This window comes from Glandiceps talaboti, chromosome 15, assembly GCF_964340395.1.
Source record: "Glandiceps talaboti chromosome 15, keGlaTala1.1, whole genome shotgun sequence".
Classification (NCBI taxonomy): domain Eukaryota; kingdom Metazoa; phylum Hemichordata; class Enteropneusta; family Spengelidae; genus Glandiceps; species Glandiceps talaboti.
This window is the reverse complement of record NC_135563.1, coordinates 13,477,288-13,492,279: the sequence shown is the minus strand read 5'-3', so window position 1 is coordinate 13,492,279 and position 14,992 is coordinate 13,477,288. Positions and strand designations below refer to the sequence as shown.

General features: G+C 34.8%; 1 protein-coding gene across 1 annotated transcript in view; it reads left to right on the top strand.

Moving 5' to 3' along the window:
- Positions 1 to 14,717, top strand: part of LOC144446412 (bifunctional UDP-N-acetylglucosamine 2-epimerase/N-acetylmannosamine kinase-like) — a 40,582-nt gene extending 25,865 nt beyond the window's left edge. Inside the window, exons 9-12 of the mRNA XM_078136169.1 lie at positions 827 to 979; positions 1,514 to 1,696; positions 9,504 to 9,620; positions 11,084 to 14,717. Coding sequence (XP_077992295.1) covers positions 827 to 979; positions 1,514 to 1,696; positions 9,504 to 9,620; positions 11,084 to 11,319 — 689 coding nt within the window. The 3' untranslated portion in view covers positions 11,320 to 14,717. The remainder of the gene's footprint in view (positions 1 to 826; positions 980 to 1,513; positions 1,697 to 9,503; positions 9,621 to 11,083) is intronic.
- Positions 14,718 to 14,992: the final 275 nt, after the last annotated feature.

Below are 14,992 nucleotides of genomic sequence, written 5' to 3'. Positions count from 1 at the left end.
ATTTGAAATTGTCTAAATCTGAAGATAATCTCAAATCTTAGGAGTTGAATTCTATGAATCAGTAAAAATCCTCCAGGTATTTGTAGGTGCCTTGTCTTCCATATAACATCTGTGATCAGAGCAGATGCCAGCTGATCGGTCCAGACACCATGCCAACGGATAACCCAACACGTTGGCAGACAGACTTACATTCCAACTAGTTGTAACATTTAAGTTAATAATTAATGTTCTTGTGTATGAAAAATAGACAATGGATAGTGAGTTTTCAATCACATGGATGACTTTCCGAGGGATATATTGAGAACAGTGTTGCTTTTATGACAACACATGTGATTTCACAATGTGTCTTTTACTCAGAGCAAAACTACTACTCAATGTTATAATATTGTAATAACTGACGTAATTATATATGCATGCATTTTGACCCATATTGGACCCTTTGATGATTACCAGTAATATTCATGATACTAAGTGTTTCATCATGCGGTCTTAAAACATAATCAACTCTGTTGCTGTATACCATGTTGTATAGTTGAAAACAAAGTAGAGAACACCAGAATGTGCATTCCAGTGTAGGTAGATAAAGTCTAACTATTATGGTGTTTGTTTACCCAGTTCTAGGTTGAAACAAAATTGATCTTTGAACTCTGGCAGAATGCATTTACTAGTATGGTTGGAGTAGATAAAATTGAATGTTATGGCGTTTGTTTATCCAGTTCTAGGTTGAAACAAAATTGATCTTTGAACTCTATGGCAGAATACACATACTAGGATGGTTGGAGTAGATAAAATTTGAATGTTATGGTGTTTGTTTACCCTATTCTAGGTTGGAACAAAATTGATCTGAGAACACCAATATCAAACAGACTGCATCTCCCAGTATGGGTAGACAATGATGGTAACTGTGCAGCATTGGGAGAGAGAAAATTTGGTCATGGTAAAGGTGTCAATGATTTCTTGACTGTTGCTACGGGAACAGGTAAATAATTGCTCTATTGTGACAACCCTACATAATTTATGTTCTCTGTTCTTTATTCCAAACAGTTTCTCAATATATTTTAAAAAGTTTGTGCTTGAATTGTTTGCATTTACATACATGTAGTTTTCCCATAAGTTTTCTATTGGCAGTTGTTTCAAATACATATTTATATATAAGGTGCGTGTATCTTCTCCTTCAGTGGATTCATTGCTATTTCTTATAGCTTGACAGAGTTGACAATATCAGCCTTCACAAATGCACTGTCAAACCTAACCCCACTATCTTGACAAGTATTTGCTATTCAAATTCCAGTCATCAAAATCTGTGTTTATATCACAATTATCAAAATAAATCAGAAAAATTGACCTGTTTAACTACATGTATCTTCTCAAACTTACATTATCTGCAGTCCTGCATGCCATTCTAGTATATGTTAGAAGTTACAACATATAAGTTATCCTGTACAAGATACTTAAGTAATAAAAATACATTTCAGTTTCTCATCATTTTTCTTTCTGTTCTGTGAAATTTTAGGTATTGGAGGTGGTTTAGTATTGAATGGCAGACTAGTACATGGCAGTAACTTTTGTGCAGGAGAGTTGGGACACATTGCTGTCAGTTTAGATGGTCCAGACTGTTTATGTGGCAGTAAGGGCTGTGTAGAGGCTTATAGTTCAGGCATTGCATTGCAGAGAGAAGCTAAAAAACTGCATGAAGGTAAGCCTAATGTTTTGAATCTGACAGCATTATTTGTGTTATTCAGGGTCAGTCAAGTCAACTGTGTGGTATGGATAGCATTGAGAAATGATGATGTGTAAATTGTCCAGAGATTGAGAGTTTCACTTCTATAGCACACTTTCATGCATGCTCAAACATGCACATACATGTATTTGCATGCACATGCACACACACACACACACACACACACACACACACACACACACACACACACACACACACACACACACACACACACTTGCATTCACACATGTACTTACACACACAGTCTTTAATAGAAGTATACAGTCATAATTGAAATGGATTGTTCAGATTTCTGGAAAAAATGGCAGTATATACTTTTTAGAAGGTGCTTCAATTAGATCCGCTCTTCTGGGTTATCATGTTATCAAGTGATTGTAATCAGTGGAAGCTATCGAGCATAAAGTTTATATGTATATATATATATAAAGTATAGCATTTTGACTAGGTTTCAAATTTAATACACTCTTTGTCATAAAAGCTTAGCATTTGGGTGTTTGAGACACACACAATCCTGGTCATAAGAGCTTAGCATTTTCAACAATTTACTCTGTTCTACAGACCAGAAGTTTGTGTGTCTTAGACACCATACAAAATTGTAACAGTGTGTAAAGCAGGATGCTTTGAAGAAGTCACCTCCGACTAAGGCATCTTTTGATGTGTTCTGTTTTAGAGTAAATTGTAGCATAAAACATCAAATGCTAAGGTCTTATGACCAGGATTCAGTGTGTCTCAAACAAGGATTGTGTGTGTCTCAAACACCCAAATGCTAAGGTTTTATGACAAAGAGTGTAGTAAAATTGGTCACTGTAAAACAGTATTTAAAGAGAAATTTAGTTGATTAAGTGAATGCCTACACAAGCCAATTTGTAGAGTTCTTCAGAATCTGTTGTTGTGTGATTAGTAAAGTTGTATTTCGATAAATGAGCTTGTCATGGTAACTACAAACAGTCCACTACAGTAACAAACCAAGTGGGAGACATGAATTTGGTATTGGTAAAATTCAGGTGTGATAAACGAAGTCGATAAGTCCTTTAGTGTAGTCTATGTGTTAAACTTTATTTATCAATGTTTCAATGTCTACATGTAGGCAAACAATTGTAATACTTGTGTTAATTAAAATTCAAACTACATACAGAGTTGATAACAGGTTCCATTATAACTCTCACACAACTGTTACATGTAAAAGTAAACCTTTTCCTATTGTGCTATTGTTCTCTTACATAACCATACGGTGTCTTTCCAAAAGCCAAATTTAGCACCTTACCCTTTTGATCCAGTGTTTGTCATAACTAGACATCAATCTGTCAAATAAGATTCTTTGTCACAATTTGTAAAATATGCTAGTACTAAAAAGAGTTTAAAATTAGATGAAAAACAATTTTAAAATTTGATGGCATATCACATTCATGATGGAGAATTCAAGACACTTAAATGCTGAAACATTTTATGACAATATGAACTTGTCGTGACATGAATTGTAGAAAATTTATACACTAAAACGACATTAAAATTTGCTGTAAAAGTAATGATTTGTTTTGAATAGATCAGAACAGTTTTTATGTAGAGTGTTTCAATGTATATGTAAATTACCCCCTCAGACGAAAAAAGGCTTTTATGAAACAACACTTTAGCACTACCACCAGTAAAACTCATAATATTATCTGAATGAATGATATGTATATGTTATTTGCCAAATACCGTTCCATATCTTGCTGCGAGAGGTAATTTTTTCCGGTAATAACGGAGGGCCGGAGGCGACTACGAATGTGACTACGAATTCATTTTTGAATGTCTAAAAATGCTGTTTCATTTTTAAATAAAATCACTTCCGTGTTATACTGTTGAGCGTAGTATCACGCACCTCTCCTATAACTGCAATGCGGTTGTTTAAACGTCAACCTTAACTTTATCATCCAATCAGAGTGCGCGTTTGCTCAGTAGTATGACGTAATGTTTAGTATTTGCATATCACTCAGCGATATATTCAACTTATAACCATCAGCTGAAAAATGAGTGTGTCTTTGTTTTGCGTACCGTATTCCATTAAATGTACAGAAATGTTCGTGATATGCTTTGTGGTGGTAATTTTCATATCCTTCATAAATTTAGGAATTCATGTTTACGATCGTGTGACGACTGTGCATTCGCCGTCACTGGACTTTCGCCATTCTGTGTGGAATTATTGACTATATCCCTGTTACATGAAAAGTGTACAGTTCAAAGACTTGTTACAATGTATACAACGGTGATATTTTGTTCGATTGACAACAAATTTGGCATTGGAAATGCTTGTTAATGCTTGATCTCTAGTTGTCTGCTAGATTTGTTTACAAGGGGACGTGATCATGTGATACAACAAGCAAAAATATGGCTGTTGGTGAAAAATACGCCTGTGTATCTGCAGGGCTCTCGACCAATCAGAATGTGAGATTGGTGACAGGTTACATATAAGAGTAGTTATACCTGTCATCTACTGTATTTGGTATATCAAAGTTGATTTTAAAGTGTGGGATACACACTAGTTTATTTAGTTAGTACATTGTATTAAATTCAGATGGCCTCCTATATTTTGGGTAAATCTCATCTTCTGTATTTGGTATGTCAAAGTGTGGGATATACACTAGTTTATTTAGTTAGTATTAAATTCAGATGGACTCCTATATTTTGGGTAAATCTCATCTACTGTATTAGGTATGTCAAAGTTGATTTTAAAGTGTGCGATACACACTACCTTATTTAGTAAGTACTAAATTCAGACGGACTTGAATATTTGGTTCGTCAAAGTTGATTTTAACGTGTGGGATACACACTAGTTTATTTAGTTAGTACTAAATTCAGATGGACTCCTATATTTTGGGTAAATCTCATCTACTGTATTTGGTATGTCAAAGTGTGGGAATCATACACACTAGTTTATTTAGTTATTAAATTCAGCGAGACTGGTATATTTTGATTAGACCATTCAGCCTTCTTTAGCTGTTATTGAAATAATACAGCCTGTGTACTGCACTGTTTAGATACATCATTAGCTGGTCACCTGGTTGTACCACCTACGTGTAGCCCTTGTATCAACACTGAGGGCTAGGAGGTATGACCAGCTAATGATCAGTGATGTATCTCAACAGCACAGTAAACAGGATAGTGATAATAATAACTTAATTACATTGTAAAATCTTGCCCTCTCAGACACATTGACTGTGGGTGGAAGGTCTATAATTTAACACATCAAAATAAGAATTAAATAAATGTTAAAGAAGGCATAATGTTCAGTGACACAGACTTGGTGTATGACTACAGGAGGGTGCTGTGTACGGTACTAGTATTTCCAACCCCTCGTACCTGTTAAATGACTAGTTCACTGAGTTCGTTGCTGTTTCAGCTCGATGGCTTCTGTCATTTGGTTACTTCAAATAGCAAAGTTTGCAGAGATGTGAATAACTTTGATTTTAGTGAAACTAATATAATGATAAACAAGTTGTAGTATAAGGATTTTTGCTGTCAATTTCAACATAATATGAACCTCTTTAAGTAATAAAAGCGTTACTCTTTTGCTGTGACTTTGTTCTAGAAAACTAAAATCCATTCTTAGATAACACTAAGATAAATATTCGGGATGATAATTCAAATGTTTTAAATATAGATTAAAATGGTATTGAAATTTAAATTATTAGCTAATTTTAGAATTTAAAATGGCTGCCAAATACATGTCAACTCTGTGGAAAAAGGAAAAATGGTTGTTGATTTCCTCGAAAACAAGATGGTGAACTCCAAACTTATTTTGTCATTTGAAAATGACCAGGAGGAAGCTTTCAAGCTTGCAAAGTTTGGTGGGATTTGTATAATGATGATAGTCAGCAACATTGGTCCAGAGGTGTTAGCAAAATCACCCCTCAGAGTTTTCAAGTAAATCTGCATGTAATTGTGGATGTCTGATGTTCAGACAATCACAAACTCAAGTTTTAATAATACGAATAATCTTCCTCTAAAATAGTATGTATTAACAATTTAGTATAAAGTTACAGTCACATGTGAGCTTGTATTCTATTCTAGACTGATAATATTTTAGTCTAGGATGATCATAATCGAAAATAATGATGTTATTAGGTATATACAGTATTTCAAAAAAATACTGTTGTCGGTTTAATACTGTTTCAGATAATAGAGATAAGAGAGAAGTTGGGAAACAGCTTGCCCTGATAGTGATACAGTCGATGATAGGACATTACGTCATTCCTCAACATGTTAATGAACAAATCTATCATTAGCGTGTTGCTGATTGGTTGTAAGCGTTGCCGTTGTGACTGCGACCTCATTAACATGTTGGTGGTTGCCATGAGAATGGCAGGTTGTTCAAAATGTGGAGGTATTTTTTCGGAAACACATTTGAAAACCCATTTTGGATCAATGTTGTTGCAGATTAGAGTGCCATGGGTGGGTTATGTTTTGACTATATTTGTTGATTTCGGAATTACATCAAATCGTTGAAATTGTCGTGTACCTCTGCTGTATTAGCTTGTAACTGCTGCAGTTTCCCAACTTCTCTCTTATCCCAACGGTATTTTTTGAAATATTGTGTATACCTAATGTCATTATTTTGTATTATGATCATCCTAGAATAAAATATTACCATTCTGGAATAGAATATTAGCTGACAAGTAACTGTGTCTGTAAGTCTTGATATCTTACTTGAATGGAATCAATCAATGGTCAGTGGCTATAAATTTAATACATAAACAAACGTTTGCATTGATTTAGGGCTGTCCTTGAATTCAGTTGTAACTCTGACAACAGTACTCCTAATTGTTTGCCTGTAGTCTGGTTTCTTTCATTATGCTGAAGTACTCAGTAAACTCATTCATCTGGAAATCCAGTAATTCTGTTATGTGTACACTTCTTATCACATAAATACCACAGAATCATCACTTGTGTGAAATCAAGCTGGACAGATCAGAAAATCAATATTCTACTAGCTCCACCAAACTGATTTCTTTTGTTTGCTATGTTTGAAATTTAGATTACTTTTTCCTGACATTCTAGAGTCATTATTTTCATATTACTCCATATGTTCTTTCACACTCCATTCATTTATAACTTTACAGACAGTGATTGGTGGTAGAGTCTAAGCAATCTGACCGTATGACATGTCATATGGTGTGTGTAGCCATGAATACAATGCTCAGAACATGCCATATCATAGAAAATGGCAAAGTAAATTACGAGCACATGTTCTGACATTTATTTACTAGCGTGCTGGTCACTGTGCTATTGACACATACACCCATCATTTATTAGCCTAGTCAGTGTGCTATTGAGATATACATTGTCATACCTCTTCTTGAAGGGCTAGGAGTTACAACCAGCTAATGATGTATCTCAACAGTGAAGTCAACAGGCTATTTATTTACAAAAATAAAAAATTTCAATTCCAGACTAACTTCAATGTACTGCTAGGCTGCTTATGATAATTTTGGCATAAAAATAATGATATGATCTGATCTGTTCATCCTACCCTTGCAACAACTGGTTTATATAGAATTTTAGAAATGAATGTCTTGTCTTGTGACAATCTCATTTGCATAAATCTTCAGAGACTCCTACTAAATCCACTGAGAGAATACATGTAATAATAATGATGAAATAATGATACACTTTATTTAGACTTGATAGCCTATTTTCACCTCTTTCCTGAGGGTCGTTATTATTACCCTAGTACGGCCCTAAACCTATATTGGGTCCCCAGTTATACAGCTGGGGTGGGGTACAATCATGGTTCAAATTTTGTTCAAGGACTTTAGCCATTCAGAAACATATGGCAGCAGGGAGGCTCAAACTCTCAAAGTACAAATTCCAAATCAGCCACTCTAACCATTTGACCTTCATGACTCCACATGAATATACATGTAGTGGAAGGAATCGATAAAACTATCAATAATATCCTACCAGAAAAATGTGTAATCACACGATATCATTGGTAATATGGTGTCATACTGCATGATTTATAGTTTACATTGCACGTGGGGAAAACTTCTCACTTGCAGGTTGACGGTATTTTAGTATAAGTTATAGGGATTATCTAAGCCTTTGAGGCTTCCTTACCTGTCTTACTATGGGAGTCTTCCATGGCGATCGTAGTAAATCATAGTAAAAGTATAATACCTCATGCAAGCCAAGTTGAATGCTTTGAACAAAAAATATGGAGTTTATACCCGTGTGGTCTGACATCACACATCTATGACATTGGTTCTGTAGTTTGTCATTATTTTTCCATATTTTTAGCGCAACTGAACTGAGGTTCAGTAGTGTTAGTGCTATAGTCTTAGTGAAAGGTTGTGTGTGTGTGTATCATGTATGTATGTAAAACTGTATGTATGCATGCATGCATGCATGTACGTACGTACGGCACAGTGTGTGTGTTTGTATGTGAACCAATTAAAGTCAAAAACTGACTTACTGATTGTCTTGGTATTTGGTAGGGACTTTACTTAGTGTGTGGCGACAAATTTTTTTTTCGAATGGAAGTGATGAAAGTTCACATCGAGATGTTCTAGTATCTTGTAGGAGTGTTTTCATGTTTGAAGTGTGTTTCTCTCAAAGCATGTGTATATCAGATATTGAATTTCAGTTGTGCACATTGCCATTGGTAGCATTTTATTCATAAATTGTTTTGAGAGGTACTAAAAGCTATGTTACTCTTCAATATTTTTCATTATTCAGCTGGAAAATATTGTGACTCGGGGGGGGGGGGGGTTGTCATAGGAATAAGGGGGGGGGGTTGTCATGATAGGAATAAGACCATTGTGTTTTCATCCATAATTTAAGCAGCATTTCATTCGCTTTTTGTTGAGAGTAGGTGAATACAGAAACTACCACTTTTTCCAGTATGTTTAAATAGAGAACGAAACCAATAGCGTAAAAGTCAGTTATTTCTTTGATGTTACGATTATGTCGAAAAACCCTGTAAAATTGATTCCATGTGGTATTATGATGAAGAGTTGGGTAGATTAGTAAATGAGCTTCCTTGTTATTGATGCGGTCCCTGTCCCTGATAAAACATTTTTTTTTTGCAACCAATGGAATAGTATACTGATCCTTGTAATAATAGATTATAAAGATATAGTGTACACACACAGCTGTCACTTGAATAATACAGGATTTTTAGTATCAACAGATCCTTTGAAACCTATAACACATGTTGTGTTGATATCAACAAATATATTACTTAATATGTTGTGTACAGCAGTAACAGATGTGTTCATAAATACCTGTTTTGTTATTTTTAGTATATTTTACTCGTATGTGAGCTCATGCAATTTGACCATTTTGGTCACATTTTTGTTTCAATAAACCATGTATTATCATTATATACCTACCTACGTACTTACCTACCTACCCTACCCTACATACTTACCTACCTACCTAACCTACCTACCCACCTACCTACCTAACCTACTTACCTACCTACCTACCTAACCTACCCACTTCAAATGGGGACCAGGTTTAACAACAGTTGAAATTTAATAATGTGAATGCCGTTGGGCAGAAAACTCTGGTCCACATTGATGGCACCCTCATTGGTTACCATGACAACATGTGTAATGCACCTGTGTGTGTATAATTTAGCATATTGTTAAGAACAGACTGTGATTAATTCATGTTCATAGACATATAAGAATGATACCACATATTCCATCATGCACCATTCAAGATTATGAATTAGTAAGTTTCCTAATATTTCTGTAATGCCATAATTTGTGTCTTTCAGCTGGACATCTAGTTGTTAATGGTATGGTAATAAACACAGATGAAGAAGTCACAGCCAAACATCTCATTCAGGCTGCTCAACTAGACAACAAGGAAGCACAGCGTATCCTTGATATTGGTATGTTATGCATGTACAATCTCTAATATAGGATATATGTTGGATTTCAGATACAACTCTTATTAATTGAGCCTTCGGTTTACTAAGATAGGCACAAACTGTTGTTCTTCAATGTGGTAGATTACACAAGTGGATGATAGTGGTTCCTCTGCTGTGTGATTCTAATCACCCTGTGATTAAGATAGTGTAAACATTGAACGTCCCAAAACAGTACACTGCAAGTTTATAGAATTTTGTCAATAAAATTTTGTGGACACCTCGCTACTGAGACTATGATTAAACCAACGTCCATTCAATAGATCATATCAACATGTCACTACAATAGTTATAGTTTGTATCTATCTTAGTAAATCAAAAGATCAACTATCAGGGTCATATCTAGCAATATATTGTTATTACATGTATAAATATAGTCTTCAGTCTTTCAAAACTTCAGCCTTTGATATAGCTGCAACTGAAATTTTTTGGAAAATTTTTCGTTAAATATAAATGAATTTCTTGTCATATCATACACCCAATATAGTTTACCTGTGAGTGAACACATTAGTGTAGCAGTACACATAGTATTGTGCATATCCAATAACATTGATTTTTGGGTCCGCACCCTAAAATCAGCCCCCCAATATGTATGTTATCAGTTTAGCCGTAAGGGATTACAAGAGAATCTTTCTGTTGTTTAGGACGAACTTTTTCTATAACTCTGCCACTCAGTTGTTTTCCACTCCTAAATTTAATCCAAATCTAAACTTTGCCTTTAACATTATGTTGAGGGTTCTCTATTAAAACTTCATCTAAAGGCCAACATTAAGGTGGTATTATGGTTGAGTAAAGCAAAAGTTGGTCCAGAACAAAGAATAATTCTATCTAATCCATGTGGTTTCACTGATAACAATAATGAGACTCTGGGATTGAAACATTGGCCATTAAAGAATTTATAGTATCACTGATACTGTATAAATGACTATAAAGACATTGATATTGAATGATGGAATATGAAGTAGCTGTTGAATTGATAAATAGTGTATGTAAATCAGATGGAGAGATTACAGGTAAATAGGATTTTAGAGTCATATTTGCCTCAGCTTCCACTCAACATTTCAAGGTCATAGGTTACCACTGGTGGAATATACAGGATTCTGATAATTTAGGAATAATTTTAACATGTAAATAACAGTAATAGCAATTTCTATGGCTGTGTAAACTTATTGTACTTATGAAGTTGATTTGGGGGTTTTGTATTTTAGTCCTTGGTTTCATCTAGTAGATGTTAGGTCTCTGGCATAGCGTGTTGGACAGCATTGAAGAGCGCCCTCTAGGAGTAAGTTGCAACCAGTTCAATAGTGTGTGTTCGTGCAAATAAATAGTGGTAATGTTCCAGCAGAAAAGTATGCCAAGTTTTATTTCATGGTATTCCCATTTGTTTCATAAACCTGAATGTTTTTTTTTTTACTTTTACTTTGTAGGTGCTGAAGCTCTGGGTACAGCATTGGTCAGTATGTTACACATGTTGAACCCATCTGTTATAATCCTGTGTGGCTTGTTCGGAGGTGTATTCCATGAAGGTGCTCAGAAGGCTATTAAAGCCAAAGCCTTACCATCAGCCAAAGCAGTCCAGTTGAAAGTATCTACATTACAAGAACCAGCTTTACTAGGAGCTGCCAGTTTGGTCTTGGAGTATGCTACTAGACGATTGTATTGAGAATGGGCCCCATACACAGTCATACTCCTCAGGTTGCATTCCATGGTTGAAGGGACAATGTCACACCAGCTCAACAAGTGAGCTTTGTTCATTTAGGGGGAGGGGGTCTGGCGTCAGTGTGATTGCTGAACTTCATTTTCACACTTCTAACTAAATTTCAACAGAAAACTTTCACTCCTTCAATGATAGCAGCTTGTATTTACTACTGAGATGTTGATAAGTTGATTACAATTTACTTCTAATGTGAGATACATATATGGTGCTGAGTTTCCGGTAGTATTAATGTTTACAATCAATATTTTTACATTAAAAATTTACATCGATCTTAGTGGTGTCACCACTACAGTTTTCACCATAGTTTACATCATATATAACGTTTGATGTCAAATTTGGGGAGGATATTTTGACCAAAGTGAACAATGTTCGTTTGTTGGGCTTGTGTGACATTGTGCAATCGTCCCTTACCTCACACTGTACTCATACAACCTTGTACAGCACTTCATGATTATACATGACTCACACCACTCCAAATGTCACTTTACGGTATTATATGCCTTTGGCAATAACAATGTTCTTTATAGTGCACTTAATGGTTGCATGTAGCATGCTCAAAAGCTATCAAACCCTGCCAACCTTTACAAAGGCACTCCATGGTAACGACAACACCCACCCATTCCTTGCACCATGGATGCTTAGTTATATCAAAGACCAAGACATACTGGACTTGCAATAATTTACAACAGCATTAATGAAATAATATGTGTGCTAGCAGTGTAGGACTAATTAGTGTAGTGATTAAACTCCGATGTCGTGTACACAATGCAATTTCTTTTTTGCTGTTACGTTTACCGTCGTTTTTTCTTTTGTGAATGCTTGTTACATACATTTTACACAATACCATAGGTTTTCTCGAACCCAATCTCGTGCTTATGAATAGCCAACCAAAATCTATATTACAATGTAAAACTCCACATTCGAAATTAAAAGAGAGAGGATGTCCAAACAATAACATTGTTGTCTAAGCTCTTTTTGAACAGAGCACTCGGAAGTACTGTACCCGTATATTTTGGCACATTATGCATTCTCTCGGCGTTCTCTTGTGGCTTCGGATAACCTATGGTATTGTGTCAGATATATGTAATGAGTGCTCACAAAAGAACAAGCGACACTAAACGTAACAGCCAAAACGAAATTGCGCCGTGCACACTACATCAGATTTTAATCAGATTGTGTAGGACTTGTGTATGATTAGGTTTTCTGGTCATTATTCAGTAGAACGGGAAACCAATCTGTTCAAATGTTCACAAAAACACTTTCTGAAATCCAGAATTTCATCCACATACCGGATCAATATCTTAATATGATGTTCACTTTTATTCATAAGTTATTTTTAGAGATATGTAGTCAAAGAGTTTATGAGACAGCAGATATGAGATTCTTCTATATTTTGGATTCTCAGGCTGATGCTTGGACCCATATTTCAGGGGTATTCCTACTACCTTTAAGAAGATAAACTAAAGCATAAAATCACTACTTTTGACAAAAGTATTACTGAAATGTAAAGAAAAACATGAGATAATATCAACTTGACAGGCATGTTATGCAGCAAGGTTGAATCATTAGTGTACTTGACTTTGAACTCTACAGTATACAGTGAATAATTTAGATTTGAACTGGAGGCATTTATTGTAATAATGACGGACAATGGGAGTATTGTACTCTTATATCCCGACTGTAGTCACATCCTGTTTGTTGAGTATAAACTAGTATCTTAGTGCTGGTGACAAATAGTGAACAGACGGATAACCCCAGCAAGACACTTTACATTCTTGAGATCTCATTTCCATGTACTATTTATTTCTTTAATATTAAGATGTCTACAAGACTTTATTTTTTGATGCTTTTAAAGAGTGAATCTCTTCCTTAGTGTATACATGTACATACAATTTTTTGTTTGTTTGAAGAAATGGAAGTCAAATACTGTGTTGGATTTTTATGGTATCATACAATATCAGAATCACTCAATTTTTTTTTTTTTTTTTTTTTTTTTTTTTGGGGGGGGGGGGCTAAAGAGCACCCTCTTACTCTACCCCCCCCCCATGAATTAAGAGGTCAATGTAGAAATGGTATATTACCTACCTCCCATAAATTGTTAACCAAATCAACTAGACGGTATAAAGGTGAATTCTCAATTAGCCAAGGGTTTTGATTCAAGTGATAATTCAGTATGTGTGAATCTTACTGATAACACTATTTTGAAATGTATTGCTGTTGGCTCACTCTAGGTAGGTCGGTCGCAGTCACTTCCGTTTTGCAGTTATAATTGATCACATCCACGATAGTGCATTCCATGGCATGTGATCTAGTGAAAGTACTTTTGGAAGACTGAGAGTTAATCATTGACTGTCAACGCAATATTAATCAACATTATTTCGTTTTGAAACACTTATTACAACTAATACATTGACAAAGGTACATATTTTTAAAGACAGAAACTTATAAGTACTTTCACTAGATCATGTGCAGCAGCACGCAAATGCAATCGATTACAAAACAGAAGTGGCTGCGACCTACCTAAAGTGAGTGTGCCACCCACAGCAGAATATTTCAAACTATCACTATTACCATGGTAGCTTTATTCTGGTCTCTACTTCTGACCCAAAGGCAGTAGTTCTGTGGTTAACTGCAGAGCAGACATTTTTATATCCTGAGTTGGGACAGCTTCAGAGATTCCGACATCTTTTGTGATTAGGAGGACTGTAAAACATTAAAGTGTGAATTGAGAGAGACTGTGTAATTAGGGATTCTTATCCAAAAACATTCACAATGATGTACTTTGCCAGTTTTTAGACTTTGCTGAAAGAAATAACATGCATAAAATATAAAATGTAGATACTTCAGATCTCACCAAACACAGTGTAGTCTACGAGACATTTGACATAAAAAGTACCTACTAACTGCTTACTACAAAGAATTCTGTGAATGTCTATACCTTTTTACCATACGTCATGAAAAGTGTTCCAAAATCTAAAAATATTATCTAGAGAAAAATTTGGGACATTCAAAATGCAATGATGAAAACAACACAGTCATTAAATTTACAAAAAAATAATGTTTACCACTATCATCAATTTTGAGTCTTTTCAAGGAACATAAAACTGTTTTAGTTTTTGGACCCCCTAGAATACATCAGACACTCTCATTACCCCATAGAAATACTAGTCTTTATCTAGTTTAATATGTAAATATAATATTTTCAGTCTCAAAATGTACCATTAGGGAACAGGTTATCCTTATATTTTTTTTCTTCTGCCATGTCATTCCTGCATGTAGTATTTGTACACAAAATATGCTATACATTCATTATTTCTGTTTAATATTTATCAATAAAACACTACTTCTGGTGCAAGTGAAATTTGAATCTATTAATTTTGGCTGTTTTTTTTTTTTTTTTAGCGTAACTGAAGTGAGCACGTAGACCACAATGTATTCACTGAAAATTATTAAAATACCAATAATTAGACATTCTACATGTCAATTAGTAGTCAATACAATCCATAAGGCCTAAACAAATTGTTTGGTTCCAGTTAGCTGACACACCCTAGTTTTTCACTGCAAACCTAAACCTGTTTTACATATTTCAGAAAAAAACAATAAAATTGCAAAAATTGGT